The sequence below is a fragment of the Lupinus angustifolius genome, chromosome LG19 (assembly GCF_001865875.1).
Source record: "Lupinus angustifolius cultivar Tanjil chromosome LG19, LupAngTanjil_v1.0, whole genome shotgun sequence".
Classification (NCBI taxonomy): Eukaryota; Viridiplantae; Streptophyta; class Magnoliopsida; order Fabales; family Fabaceae; genus Lupinus; species Lupinus angustifolius.
Window position 1 is genome coordinate 17503119 of NC_032027.1, and position 15223 is coordinate 17518341.

The window sequence follows — 15223 nt, forward strand, 5'->3', positions numbered from 1 at the left end:
AATCAATATCACATACTAAATGGATAATCAATAAATGCTTACCATGTGTTGATTTATTGTGCAGTTGTAAACTAAAGGATATAATATCATATTGAATATGAAGTTTCATGAAGAAAAAATACAATGCATTCACTTAATTACTTATGTTATTTAATTTCCTAATATTTAAAAGAGTTTAACATTTACGTATTTCATTCAATTTGCACTGCCTCTGCTTTGTGTTTTAGTTTGCTTCTCTATTTTCTCTTCTTTGTGAGACTCACTTGGTAAATTGAAAATAGAATTAGTTGATAGTTTTTGTTTTGTTTAGATCACATAGGAAGATCTGGGCAAAATATGCTTTAAAGATATCACATGTGAATGCTTATTAGTTTATTTACATGTAAGACTATATAAATCTAGAGCCTAATATTTATGAAGATTTATATACATTTATTAGGTTATACATTATAAGATTTAATAATAATTAAATATAAAAATAAAATAATATTAAGATAATATATAAAGCTTTTATATATATATATATATATATATATATATATATATGTATGTATATATATATATATGTATGTATGTGTGTGTGATGCACTTTTTCTCTTCTGATAGATATAATAGTTTGTTGTTTGATTAAGTCTTTTGATTTAGTTATACTTGGTAGTTTATTTATAAGTCTTATTAATTAGTAGCGTTGTGAAAATCGGCCTGTACTGGATGGTCTGACCAGTTTGACTATTGAATGGATTTGAAAGCAGCTCTGGTTTATTGTTTTAACTGAGTGAGGGTTGGATCGCTTTCATCCAGAAAAATTCTGCTCCGACCGTGTTAAACTCGGTTAAACTGGATTAACCCGGAAAATAAACCAGACGGTTCAATTAAAAATTAAAAAAATGAACTCTACTATGTTGTTTTTGTTTCAATTCAGTCCAAAAAAAGATAAAAAGACGTTAATTATACATAATTATTATTAATTATATAAATTTTTACATTTATATATAATTATATATCTATAGATAAGAAGTATTAATTATGTATAAAATCATCCGATCAAACCAAAAGGTTTAATTGGTTAAACCGGTTAAACCTAATATGAAATCTCTTCCAGTTTAATATCTGGCTCGGATTTCACATAAGTAGATATTTAATTAAAATAAATTAGGATATTAGATCAAACATTGAAATAGGTCAAGCTAACATGACATTTCAGCTCTCAAATTTGGAATACTCACATGCCCTTTAATTGAGAAAGAAATCAATCATTATCATCATGATAATTATATAATGTGTACACATATAACAAACATCCTTAATTTCTCAACCATTGAATTATTATAATGATAATGTTCCAAAAAACTGAATCCAAATCACACTTAACTTAACGGACATCATGAAGGATCTGCATGTTGAATCATGTCTAGAGAAACCTCATGTTCTTAATTTTCCAGATCCAACCTGTCCATGCAAATATTATATATTGAATAATGACTAACTACACTAACAAGTATTTTTATATGCTTAAATAAAATAGTTCACACTTACCAAATGGTAGTTAGGAGGTAATTAAGCATGTGTTATATATGACTGATAAATATCCGATGTCATAAATCATGTTCCAAATCATGCGACAAACCAATGAAAACATGTAATATCAATTAAAAAATTAAACATTCATTATTATTTTTGTTTTTAATTGCTTCAATATCATAGTTTGTAACATTATTTGGGACAACAGATCCTTATCCATACATGACAATGATCTCGAGTCTAATTAATGTAACATTGTGATTAGCATTTTCGAGGTAAGTTCCTCAACCTAAGTTCTTGATTTATATCATAACATTTTTCTATAAATATAACTAATAACTAAGAAGAAGATACACCATTGCATTTTAATACTTAAAAGCTTGCATTGCACATTTGCACTCAAGTCACAAATAATGGCTTCTTTCAATCTTATCTCTACTTGTTCCTCAACATTCCTCTCACTCCCACGGTCAGTCTCTCCCTCTCTCTCTTTCTTCAAACGATTTTGTTTTGTGTTGAGTATTTCAAGTGTGAATGAAGAAGTCTCACATTGGGTAAGAATGAATGAGTTAAAGAGTATATAAGTGGATGAACTCATATACCTAATCTCTTAATGTTTTTGGTCAAAATGTGGTGTCAAACCCACTTATATACTTCTTTCACTTAGCACATGAACAATGTCCTATCACATGGATGAAGATCTCCAAGCATGTTGTTCATACAACAACATTAGAGATCAAAACATCATAACTTTGAATGTGAAAGGAGTACCAAAATGTTCACTCTTTTGAAATAGTGGGAACAATTTCCACTACCATTTTATAAAAAAAGCAAATGTTTAAGGTTTTCAACTTTGTTGTGTTATTTTATTGTAGGCCATGCAAACACTTCAAAATTTCAAGTGGATTTCCAAGTAAAATTTCAAAAGTTGTAAATGGATTTGGATCTAATTTGCCATTACTCCAAATGAATTCTAAATTTCCCACAAGTGACAATGTTTGTAGTAGAATTAAATCTTCACTGGTTGGTGAAGAAGGTGACTTACTTTCATATCCAACACAAGGTTTTGCTTCCATCCCTGAGGCCATTGAAGATATTCCCAAGGGAAAGGTACCTACATTTTCTCAAGGATAAATAATTTCTTTCATTAGTTCACTTTTCAGAAGAAGATAAATCATGAATTCTAACTTTTTTCTTTCTTTCTGAAGCACTATTTATGTATAGATTAATTTGTGTTATTAATGAATGGTGCATGGATATAGATGGTAGTGGTTGTAGATGATGAAGATAGAGAAAATGAAGGAGACTTGATAATGGCAGCACAATTTGCAACACCAGAAGCCATAGCTTTTATTGTAAAGCATGGAACTGGTATAATTTGTGTAAGCATGAAAGAAAAAGCTTTGGATAGATTGGAACTTCCTTTGATGTTAAACAGTAAGGATAATGAAGAGAAACTTGGTGTAGCATTCACTCTCACTGTGGCATATACTACTCTATTCACTCTCACATCGATAATAATCAGTGGAACATATATCTGTCGTCTCAAATCATATATATTACGTTGTGTCACACGAATGATAATAAAACAAAAACATCAATAATAATAAAGTCTAATTGATATATTATGTTTTTATTGGCGCAAGACAACGTATGAGTTCGTAGACGAAACATTTTCAGCATTTCATTTTTACATAGGATGCAAAGGATGGTACCACCACAGGGGTATCAGCACAAGATAGGGCAACAACAATCTTAGCCCTAGCATGTAATGATTCAAAAGCAACAGATTTCAACAGACCAGGACATATTTTCCCACTAAAATACAAAGAAGGTGGTGTGTTGAAGAGAAATGGACATACAGAAGCTTCACTTGATCTTGTTATACTTGCTGGTTTGAATCCAGTGGCTGTTCTCTGTGAGATTGTAGATGATGATGATGGTTCCATGGCTAGATTGCCAAAGCTTCGACACTTTGCTAAGCACCAAAGCTTGAAAATTGTATCTATTTTCGACTTAATAAGGTACTATATGTAGTGAAATAATTCATTTCATGCATATTTGTGATTTTTTGGGTTTTTTTGTTTCCCCACGTGTATTCTCGCACTCGCACTGGAGGCAATCCTGTCCGAGCCGGGAACATCAACAGGTACGTGAGGCTAACTCTCCCAATGGGCATTTTTTCCATCCACAATACTCGAACCCATGTTTTTGCTTAAGGGGAATCAAACATGTATCACTTGAACCAACACCCGTTTGTTGTGATTTTTTGGTTTAATCTCTTGGGCTAGTATCTTGTTTTTATGGGGAAAATAATATGGCACAGGTTTAGGAATTAAAAGAATTATTTGTAATAATGGGAAAATGATAAAAACTATGGTATTTAGAAATGAACTTTTTAGTTTTAAAAGACAAGTTTATCTCTCTCTTTTCTGAAAAGAGTAAGATATATTGTGACTATTTCATAATATACAATAATTTATTTTATAAATTATACTCTATTGGGTTAGTAAAAAAAAACTTGTAGAGTCATTTGATGGAACAATATAAAAGGAAGATTATAGCTCTTAAAAGCTAACCGATTTCCAAAAGGTATAAGTTTTTCCAATGATTCATGTATTATTTTAATATATCCTTTAATTTTATAATAGTCAACAAATTCTTAATTGAAGCCAAATAAAATATTATGATTTAAGTTCCCTTTGATCATATAAGCCATTTTGGAACCATGTTTTAATCTAAAATCTTGATGTATCAGATTTATCAGTCTTTCAATTATTAGAGTCTTTAACTTATCCATTTAATTTCTTTATCTAGTTATCTTTTTGTCAAGGTTTATTTGGTTAAATAGCAAAGAGATTAATTAACACTTGTTGTTATATGGCAGATATAGAAGAGAAAGAGATGGATTAGTAGATTCCACTGCATAATAATCTCAAGAACATGAAGCATTAGTTGAATCTATATATTATGTGTTTGTGTAAGTGTAAGTCTTTATGTTGTTGATGTGTGTCTTTGTTTTTCTGTTTGTTGAAGCAATGTAATAAGAGAAAAAAATAAATGTATTGTAATTGCATGTATTTTATATATTATTATTGTATTATTTATTATTTATATATAATTATTATTGACTATTTAAAAAATAATTTAAATAAATAGTAAATAATATAATATTCGTATATAAATCTTTTTATTGATATTATCTAATAAAGAATCACTAGTACTGGCAATGTATGGTATATGATGTTCATTTGCCACTCTCTCCATAGTTGTAATAATGTATATTCCTTTCGGTTTTTATAAGTCACATTATTACTTTTATGAAGAAAAAAAATAATATATCATTATTAAGGTTCTAAGTTCTAACTCCTTTTTGTTTTAGATAAATAAATAGTTACTCATATTTAATTAAGTTTTTCAATACTATCATGTAAAATTATAGATAATAAAATGAGTAATGTCTTCATGCTTGTCCGCATAGCTCCCAATTTTTTGTGGGTAGAAAATACCAATTTTGCTTATTTACCTGTTCTGTCAAGTTCGTTAAGCCTCCAAATATTTCTATTAGGCATATCTGTGCTTGTATAAATTTTTGCGGATACGGACAAAATGGGCAGGGTGTCCCGTATTATCATCTCTACCTAAAAGTATATGCTTCAATACTAAATTATCATAAAATTAAAACATTGTATTTTTAAGTTAAAAATATTGACTAAATTTAACTACTTTTATATATCTATAATTCAATTAAAAGTAACTTAATCATAATAAAAATCAAATAGAGTAATATTTTTGTTTTTCATGATTGTGACTTCAAAAATAAACAGAGCATCCGTGATTCCATAAATAATGAGGAATTATTCATCCTCAAATAATACAACTTACAAAATTTATTTATCATAAAAGTAACCAGTGTCATTATTAACATGGGTTGTTAGATGGAGTTTAATTTTTGGTGGGTAAAGATTAGATTCATGATTATCGGGTTTAACTAGGTTGCTATAGTAAGAATAAAGATCGGTTATCTCAAACCATATTCTAAATCAGATATCACACAATGAAAATAAAGTAAATAATAATTGTTTAAATTTTTAAAAGATGCAGCATATTTTTTTGGTGAAGGCATAATTTAGGATATGATTTAAGGTACCAAACTTTGTTCGTTGGGCTAATGCTTATTTTTGTTTTTGGGCTTAGCTGATTATGTTATTTCTACATAGGACCAAGTTTTTCATATTATGCAAAACAAAACAAACACGCTTCATAAGCACTGTGCTTCTTCATGAAATTGGTAAATAAAATTGTATCATTTGTTAATTTAATTTTAAGATATGACCCAAAAAAAGTAAAATAATTGACAACCAAAGACTATTTCTTTTAAAGCATTATTGAAGTCAATTTTACTTCTCATTTAGAATTGTCTAGTATATCTATCATTCCTATGATAAAATTAGTGAGAGATCTTGATATAAAAAAGGATAACAATATTTAATTATAATTTATAATAAATATTAATTTATTAACAATATACATAAATATTAATAGTTGTTTCAAAGTTTCATAATAAAATATTAATTTTAAATATCAATTATTAATAATCAAAGATTTAAATTTATCGATGATTAAATTAGAAGCAAAAAATTCAGTTATTTCCTTTTTAATATAAATAATAATATTTTCGGTATGAAATTCATCTTTTATCTTGTTACATAGTTTTGTTTGGTTGTTTTCGTTACTAAAATTGATTCTTTGGTAGTAGTTGAATAAGAATAATTAAGATAAGATAAATAACTCGACGATCAAGTAATATGCATTAACATTCTTCGTGTTGTCAAAGTTGTACTTAATTCATAAATGTATGGGAGTTTTTCAAACCTAAATGACAACGATATCAACAATAAAATGTTGAAATTAACGTTTCAATTTAATATTCTCTTGCTCATTAATATTGTTATGGTAATAATTTTGCACTAAAATACATATATTATAAATATTAAATAATTTATAAAAACCTAGATCTCTGGACTTTTGCTACAAAGTTTGATAAAAACAATGTGCAATCCTTATAATATATTTTATCATGTGTAGAATCATTATAAACTCAAATAAAATTATTATGTTATAAGCAATATCAACATTTATACATATAAAAGAACTTGATTTATTATGTATAATTTTTAGAAGAATCATACAACTTGCATCGTATATATTTATCAAGTTATAAATTGAAGGAAAATATGAGCTCAAATAATTATTTTCATAAAAACAACATTCAAGTGTAAATAATAAAAAATATTTCAATAAATTAAATATATATATATATATGTTCCAACCATGGGACGCCTCTGGTCAAAGTAATGCAACCTGAAGAATAATAAAAAGAGACCAAGTCAATACCGGCCACCTTTTTTAACGAGAAAAAAAATGTATATATTAACAATGTAAGAATTTTTAGATTATTTTTATTCATGTTTAATTATTATTGATTTTACGTAAATAACAGTAAACAATATATTGATTATATATAAATATTTACCTCATAAATTACACTTTTTTTTAATACTCATACCTCTTGACCCTTGAAGCTTTTTATGGTGGAGCATTTCATTTTCTCCTTTTCCATCATTCAAACACAAATTCTATTCTTATTTTTTTTGTAAACGTAATTGCTTACCCACACCATTCATCAATAGCCAACCCCTCGCCACATATTAAGATATCACACCAATAAATATTCTCCTTCTTAATTATTCCATTCTATCATATTCAATACTCTAGAATATTCCAAAACAAGAAAATATAGAATTTTTAGCTTTGATGGGTAAAATTTGTGATGGAATGAAAGAGATAAATTATGTAGTTGTTGAAATTTGAAACCAAATGTGATATTTTATGTCCATAATCTATATATATATACAAGGTGAAAAAAATACATTATTGTATAAGTTTTATATATTGTTATTGTATAATTTATTATTTATGTTTAATCATTACTAATTCTTCAGGAAAAAAATATAAATAAACAAGGTATGATATAGTGATTGTTTATAAATCTTCATTGGAAGGTTTTATTTAGTGTGACAATTCAATGCTTCTAATAACTTCAATACAAACAAAACCTTATAAGAAGTTGGGGTTTTCTAACCCATTCACTTGATGCATAGAATAAACAAATCTTAGAGACTAAATTGTGTAGGAAAACGATATATTTAATGAATCAATAAATAAGAATATAGTTTTCCAATATAACTTTACTTCCGGTATTTACTTATCCTATAGATTGATTATGTATATGTTAAAAAACCATAACAAGATTTATAGGGTGCTCTGTGTATAATTTTCATAAGTCTATGGTTATTATGATGAAATTGAATTTTATTCTTTAGGAATGAACATCCTAACCAAGACCCAAATTCGCATAATTGATAAATTCAGAGAACCGATTATAATATTTTTTAAGGAAATGGGACAACTAATAATCAATTAATAAATGCACAACTCTTGATCAATGGTAGGAGGCATGTAAGTTGAATGAAGAATAAAAGTACCAAATCATGTCTTATACTGATAAAAATATTTTATATTAACTAATAAAAATTAAATAATTATTATTTTTTCTATGTTTATTATAATATTATGGATTCGAGACATAATTTATGATATAATTTAGGACAATATATTTTTGTAGAAGTTGAATAAGGAGTAGTGAGTAACATGATCTCATCTAACGTTGTCACAACACAAGGTGGTTCCTTGTTACTTCCTATCCAACTTGGAGATTCCTAAATATTTTAATGTACTCCTAAGTTCTAAGTAACATGTGTTGTCATAAAATCATATTCTATGTTTAAATGTTATAGTTCGATTGATTTATAGGTGACATATATCAATTTTATCAGGAGAGAAATATTATATGAAAGTTTATATTCTAATAATATTTGCACATAATAAATATAACTAACAAAACAAGAACACACCACCATTGCATTTTGGCTTCAAAACTTTCTACCCAAAGGCACTTCACCAATCAATGGCTTCTCTCAATCTCTTTTATTCTTCTTCTTCTTCTTCTTCACCAACCCTTTATCACACACGGTATTTCTCTCTCTTATTCTTCATTGAATGAACCATATGGGATTTGGATATAATTGCTTGATTCTATTATCTCTGATTGCATGTTTCAGTTTAGTCTAATAAAGTTTTTTGCTTTTCTTTTCATTTTTATTGAAATTTTTCCTCTATGGGATTAAATGTTGCATATTCATTTCTGTGGATTAATCATCATACACCATTTTGTGTATATAATGTTTTTGTGTTTGGATCCCTCTTTGTTTCGTTGACTTTTTTTTTATTTGGAATCTGGACATGTGAGTTTGTCTCAGAAAAATTATGTTTTTTTGGAGCAACACTTGTCTGTAATAGATAATAGATACTGGTTTCACAAATTATGGTATTGTGTTAAGTACAGAGTAGTTATGTTCTTTATTTTGTGTATGAAGCCAATGTTTGAATTTTGAGTTTAAAACTTCCTACTAGGAATATCTTCTGAGCACCCTGCATGTTTGATTTTAATTCAATCTCAAGTTATCAAGTTCAAGCCCGCCATTTTTTATCATGTAAATAACCATCCCTGATTTTTTGTATAAAGAACAATCTCTTTCGGCTTTCGGGATGTGTGGCTGCCCCTCTCAGCCAGTGCCGTTTCAGGAATCAAACTTTGACTTTTTGGTCTATCTGGGGATCTAGTGGGGCCTGACGACCAACACTTCGTTGGTTTAATCCTTTATGTCTAACTTAACTAGGGACGATAAAGATAGTGTATGACAAAGATAAAGGTGTCGCTTGATCCAAGCAACCGACCTAAACTAATGAGCAAAGGCCTTGATTATTGTTGTTTTTAGTGTCTTCTAAGTTCAACGTAAACTTTCTCTCATTGCTTATCAACTTGATGAAACCTACTACGCTTTCTGGATCTAGATATTATTGTAGCTGAATAGATGTTCATTCTGTCCCCTTGTCAGTAAATTTATGAATTCATCTTTTATCTGTTCTTTCTTCTATTGAATGTAGGGCTAGCAAACACATCAAATCATTGCCCAGTATAAATTCCATTGTTGTAAATGGATTTGGATCCGATTTGCGCTTTGTCCGACTGAACTCCAAATTTTCCTCAAACGACAACATTGTTAGTAGAATTAAAGCTACATTGGTCTCTGGTGGAGGTGGCCTACTTTCTTATCCAAACAGCAAAGATGTTGAGAAAAGTGAAAATCTAGCCGGTGACGAATCTACTGGAATTGAGGTACAACCTGATGCAATAGCATTTGGAACACTGGCAGCTGATGCAGCACTAACACGTGATTTTTCTGATGACACGAATGAATTTGATTTGGACAAACCAACACCAGGTTTTGCTTCCATCTCTGAGGCCATTGAAGACATTCGCCAGGGAAAAGTTGGTATTCTTACTCTTGCCAAAATAATTTCTTTCATCGAATAACTTTTTGTAGAACGTGGAAAATGCATAGTGTTAAAGTTTTGACTTATCGTTATTAACTGATAGTAATGATGCAGATGGTAGTGGTTGTAGATGATGAAGATCGAGAAAATGAAGGAGACTTGATAATGGCAGCACAATTGGCAACACCAGAGGCCATGGCTTTTATTGTGAAGAACGGAACTGGGATAGTTTGTGTGAGCATGAAAGGGGAAGCTCTTGATAGATTGGAACTTCCTTTAATGGTAAACAGTGAGGAGAATAATGAGAAACTTCGTACAGCGTTCACTGTGACAGTGGTATGTACTATTCTTACATTACATATATCTTTAATGTCAGTTGATGCCATATCTCTGTGACTAAGGCCTTCCGTTGTTATCGTCGGGTAGAGACTACACATTTCATTACCCTATGAGAAAGTTAACTAAAATTGTTTCATCTATGCTGCACTTGTAAAGGCATTTAGTTTGTTGCATTTGATAGCTTTTAGTCTAAGTGCCTAAGTGTTTAAGGGCATTGGTTATCATCTACCTAAATGGCTTCGATTCAAAAAAGGTTAATGAAATTTTATCATGGATTGTGTTGCTATATGAATTATCTTTTCGTGTATTTAAGGCGTTTTATTATTGAATTTTGATACATTTCAATATTTTACAATTTATTTGTAGGATGCTAAACATGGTACCACTACAGGGGTGTCAGCTCAGGATAGGGCAAAGACGGTCTTAGCCCTTGCATCTAGAGATTCAACACCTGCCGATTTCAACCGCCCAGGCCATATTTTCCCACTAAAATACAGGGAAGGTGGTGTCTTGAAGAGAGCTGGACATACAGAAGCTTCAGTTGATCTTGCCATACTTGCTGGTCTTGATCCAGCGGCAGTTCTATGTGAGGTTGTGGATGATGATGGTTCCATGGCTAGATTGCCAAAGCTTCGCAAGTTTGCAGCACAGGAAAATTTGAAAATTGTATCTATTGCTGACTTAATAAGGTATGTGGTTAATTTAATGGAATAACAAAAATCAAGCTTTAGTCACACAAGTGATCAGATGCATGGACTGGACGATGCAATAATGTTCCATCATATATCCTACATATGTGTGTTTGATGTTATACATAGCCGGTCCTAAACTCGGATAAAAGGTGAATGTTGTGTTTGATAGTCAACAATAAATGCAAAACATTGTCAAATCATATGGTATATTTAATGGAAGATGCAATAAAGTTCAGATGAATTTTTATGATTGTACTTATGTTTAGATTTCGCTTTCAAGCCTGGATACTATAAGTTAAATTTCTTACATTCTCTTATATGTATGAAAGGAGTACGATATAATTTGCATGCCTAAATCCTGACTACATACTAAAAGTAACTTGGAATCTATGGTACTCAGTTTGTGTTTTGACTTTTGACGATTCTAGCGTTCAATTGAAATGATTTCGTATGAGGTATTCTAGTTTAGGACCTTCTTTTATTATTTTCACTGTTTTTTTTAATCATTAAAAATGGAAATCATCTTCTTCTTTATCTTTAAATAAACTTTTCTTTTTAAAACTTCTCTTTATATAAGTTTTTTTTGCTGCATGTGGTATCTCTTACTGCTTAATTGGTTACGTTGCAAGGAGATTAACAGTTCTTGTTATGACAGATATAGAAGAAAGAGAGATAAATTAGTAGATCGTGCCGCTGCCGCTCGCATACCTACAACATGGGGGCCATTCACAGCTTACTGTTATCGGTCGCTTGTAGACGGGATTGAGCATATTGCAATGGTTAAGGTGTGCAATGCATGTTCTTAATTTATAATCATTTTGAAGTAGATATGCTTGGCAACACTTGCTATCATTCTTGATAGTGGTTAGTGGATATAGGTATAACATTCATCTACAGTAAATCAAACCTTATATGCACGGTTTAGGCTAAATGATTTCTGCAAGTGCAGTTAAAATTCACAGGCAAATTGGAGGCAGTTTAAATATCACAATTCACAACGACCCTCCTGTGTTACATCGCACAGTTGCTTTTCGGTGAAGTTGTTTATATATAGATAAAATTTGAACTCATGAAAGTGACACAAGAAATATGGTAGCTTGATGAATGATTTTAACTTGGTAGAGAAGAAATATTTTAGCATGATATGCCAATGCGGTAGAGTAATATTATTTCTCACTTATCTAAATATATTTCTTCTGCCGATTTGTGCGTTATTAACTTCTTAACTGCCTTCAAGGTGTTCATTGGTAAATAGTAAGTGGGAGCGTGAAGGTTTTACAATCTTAGACTTTTTTTTTTCCAATTTTCTTGGAGTTTTCAGATTCAGATTTTGATTGTTTCGGTAGTCAACGTTAAGCCGTTATGTGATTTTGACTGTTTATTGTTTAACAGGGTGACATTGGAGATGGACAAGATGTTCTTGTGAGGGTACATTCAGAGTGTCTAACAGGAGACATATTTGGATCTGCACGATGTGACTGTGGGAATCAACTTGCACTGGCAATGCAACAGATTGAAGCTGCTGGTAAGGGTGTACTAATATATCTCCGTGGACATGAAGGAAGGGGTATCGGATTGGGCCACAAGCTTCGCGCTTATAACCTACAAGACGACGGACGAGATACTGTAGAAGCCAATGAAGAGTTGGGATTGCCTGTTGACTCTAGGGAGTATGGCATTGGGGCACAGGTAATATATTTTAACACTTTTCGTAAATATTGTCCTCAGGGCAATGGTTAATTTAATTAACCGAAAGAATGGATGAGATAGAGTGTAATGAAATGAAATGGAAGGGGATAAGTTTCCATTACTCGGGAGCATTTTTAACAAATATTGTAATGGGATGGAAATGGAACTTTCCCTTTCCGCTCCACACAATAGGCCCAAATTCTTTGCCTCCCAATAAACTACTCGTTTCAGTTTTGTAAAAGGACTTATTTCATTAAGTTACGAGATTATAAGCTCATATTTGATAAGTTACATGGGCTCTCTTTGGCACAACTAGCTTATAAGCTAGCTGAAAGCATATAAGTCAGGTGAGAGCTTTTAAGATAGCTGAATGGTTATAAGCTCGGGGCAAAAAACTATGAGCTAATAAGTTAGCCCCTAGCTTATAAGTCGTAATCTGTCTCGAGTAGCTTATCATACATGGACTTAAGTTAGCAGCCAAGCATAACCAAGTTGCTTATTTTTGTCAAATAAGGTAGTTGAATAGCTTATAAGCTACCTCACAGCCTTATCCAACACACACTTAAGGTAGCTTATGACTTATAAGTTTGGGGTTTATGTTACATTTTACGCCTATTAGCTAATTTTATCAAACAATTTCGATTTGATTAGTTAGCTTATCAGTTTCAACTTTCAACTCCGAACTTATAAGCTTTCAATTAGCTTACAAGTTTCAGGCTAGCTTATCAACTAGTTGTATCACAAACTAAATCTATACACTCATAGATAACTTGTTTTTAATGCATGATGATTCACAATATTTAATGAAGTTCACTGAAATGATATCTAACGATTTTTCGATTGTACTTGCAGATATTGAGGGACTTGGGGGTTAGATCTATGAAACTTATGACAAACAATCCAGCAAAATATGTTGGTCTAAAAGGTTATGGTTTGACAGTTTCTGGTAGGATCCCTTTGCTAACTCTTATAACTTCCGAAAACAAGAGATATTTGGAGACCAAACGAGTGAAAATGGGACACATCTATGGCTTGGAGTTTAACGACCAACTTAGCAGTAATGACAATGTTGATGATTCTAACGCTGTTAATGCCTTATAAACCTGCTTTTTTCATAACATTTTTCGGTTAGATATACGCAATTATACCGATCAAGACGCAGCAGAAGAGGAAGTGGTTTACATACAATAGATGAATCCAACAAGTGACAGAAACATGAGCCTATATGTGATTTGATTATTTCAATTCATTCACCTGATTTTTCTTCAAGCAGGCTCTACTAGGAATTATAGGCTTCTCCAAACATGACTCACTTTGAAACTAAGTGAGTTAGTGTCATTTACTATTATATAAATAAGAGCATTGTTTTCACAAATTTAAGGTTACTCTTTCATTTAAGCCTTTAGAAAGAACCATGTATTACAATTGCCTTATAGTAACAGAAAGAATCACATGTTTTATAGCAATATTGTTTCAGACAATGGTTAGTGTAGTATTTTGACATTCATTTTTTTTTGCTACTGATTTACTAGCTAGAGAAAAGGCTTCATAATTCTATATTTGCATTAGGCCTTTATACATTTTGGGTCTGGGTAGTGCATTATTCGGATTGTTGCTTCATTTTTTGACCCAGACCCATACTTATATCCGCTAGGTCTAATACTCATGGGTCCTTGGCTACCTAGCGGATCTGCGAGTACGTATAAATTCAAAAAATATTAAAAATAATTGTAAGTAATTTATATAATTGTATTTTTGTTTTCTACAATCTCATGTAGTTTTAAACACATTTTAAATTAATTATTGCAACATTATGATGTAAAATTGATTTATTAAGAATTATTCAATTTACAAAATATTGAATTATACGTATCAATTAACAATATACATTACATCATTTTAACAATATAACATCATTGTTTAACAACATAACAATCATATTTATGAATTTTCAATATATATAGGAAAGAATAGCGAGTTCGGATACCCATCAGTCTAAGTACCTCTTTATCCGAATCCAAACTCATCCAACATTAAATCTTAAAATCCATAATTTCAATTACCCATATATCCAAAGGATAGACCCAAAACCTGACCAACTATAGCTATTTTTATTCGCTTATGTTTTGTTCTTTTAGAGTAAACATGGCTTTATCGATTTTTTTTAGTTTACTTTTTTTACTGGTTAGAGGAGATATATTATCTCATAATATGATGAGATATATTATTCTCTTAGTTTTTATTAGTGATTTCATTATCACTAATTGTTATTATTATTCTTATTGAATCATACCGCTATATCGTTCTATATCACATCCATTGAAGTGTTTTTTAATGCAATTCTATCTCTGTAATGTTTAATTTAATATGGAGCATGTTTGATGTTAATTAATAATAGTAGAATAAGGATATAATTTGGAAGTTTATGTATGTTGATCAATATTGCATGATATATTGATATTACTTATTCAATTTTTATATATTTTATTTTTTAGAATTAGAATGTATTTGTTTTGTTTGAC

General features: G+C 30.3%; 1 protein-coding gene and 1 long non-coding RNA gene across 3 annotated transcripts; one reads left to right on the forward strand and one right to left on the reverse strand.

Annotated features, from left to right (window-relative positions):
- Nucleotides 1873-14076, forward strand: LOC109334642 (bifunctional riboflavin biosynthesis protein RIBA 1, chloroplastic-like). Of its 2 annotated transcripts, none has more exons than XM_019570523.1 (7): nucleotides 1873-1990; nucleotides 2397-2631; nucleotides 2784-3005; nucleotides 3220-3545; nucleotides 11668-11797; nucleotides 12405-12701; nucleotides 13554-14076. In XM_019570523.1, the coding sequence occupies exons 1-7, from the start codon at nucleotides 1935-1937 to the stop codon at nucleotides 13800-13802; spliced, it is 1515 nt and encodes a 504-aa protein (XP_019426068.1). In that variant the 5' UTR covers nucleotides 1873-1934; the 3' UTR covers nucleotides 13803-14076. The 2 variants fall into 2 exon arrangements, with proteins under 2 accessions (XP_019426068.1, XP_019426067.1); XM_019570522.1 differs by lacking the exons at nucleotides 1873-1990; nucleotides 2397-2631; nucleotides 2784-3005; nucleotides 3220-3545 and adding exons at nucleotides 8467-8616; nucleotides 9592-9976; nucleotides 10096-10317; nucleotides 10687-11009.
- LOC109334643 lies at nucleotides 9445-14241 on the reverse strand. Its single transcript, XR_002106127.1, has 3 exons — nucleotides 14088-14241; nucleotides 13725-13726; nucleotides 9445-9457 (listed from the first exon to the last, which is right to left on the reverse strand). It is a non-coding gene; the product is annotated as an uncharacterized LOC109334643 (long non-coding RNA).

What these genes read in the sequence shown, in the direction of transcription:
- LOC109334642 (XM_019570522.1), top strand. Translation starts at nt 8,552, where the DNA reads ATGGCTTCTCTCAATCTCTTTTATTCTTCTTCTTCTTCTTCTTCACCA. An exon ending in CAGCGTTCACTGTGACAGTG is followed by an intron (nt 10,318 to 10,686) that starts GTATGTACTATT and finishes ATTTATTTGTAG; the next exon opens with GATGCTAAACATGGTACCAC. An exon ending in AGTATGGCATTGGGGCACAG is followed by an intron (nt 12,702 to 13,553) that starts GTAATATATTTT and finishes TTGTACTTGCAG; the next exon opens with ATATTGAGGGACTTGGGGGT.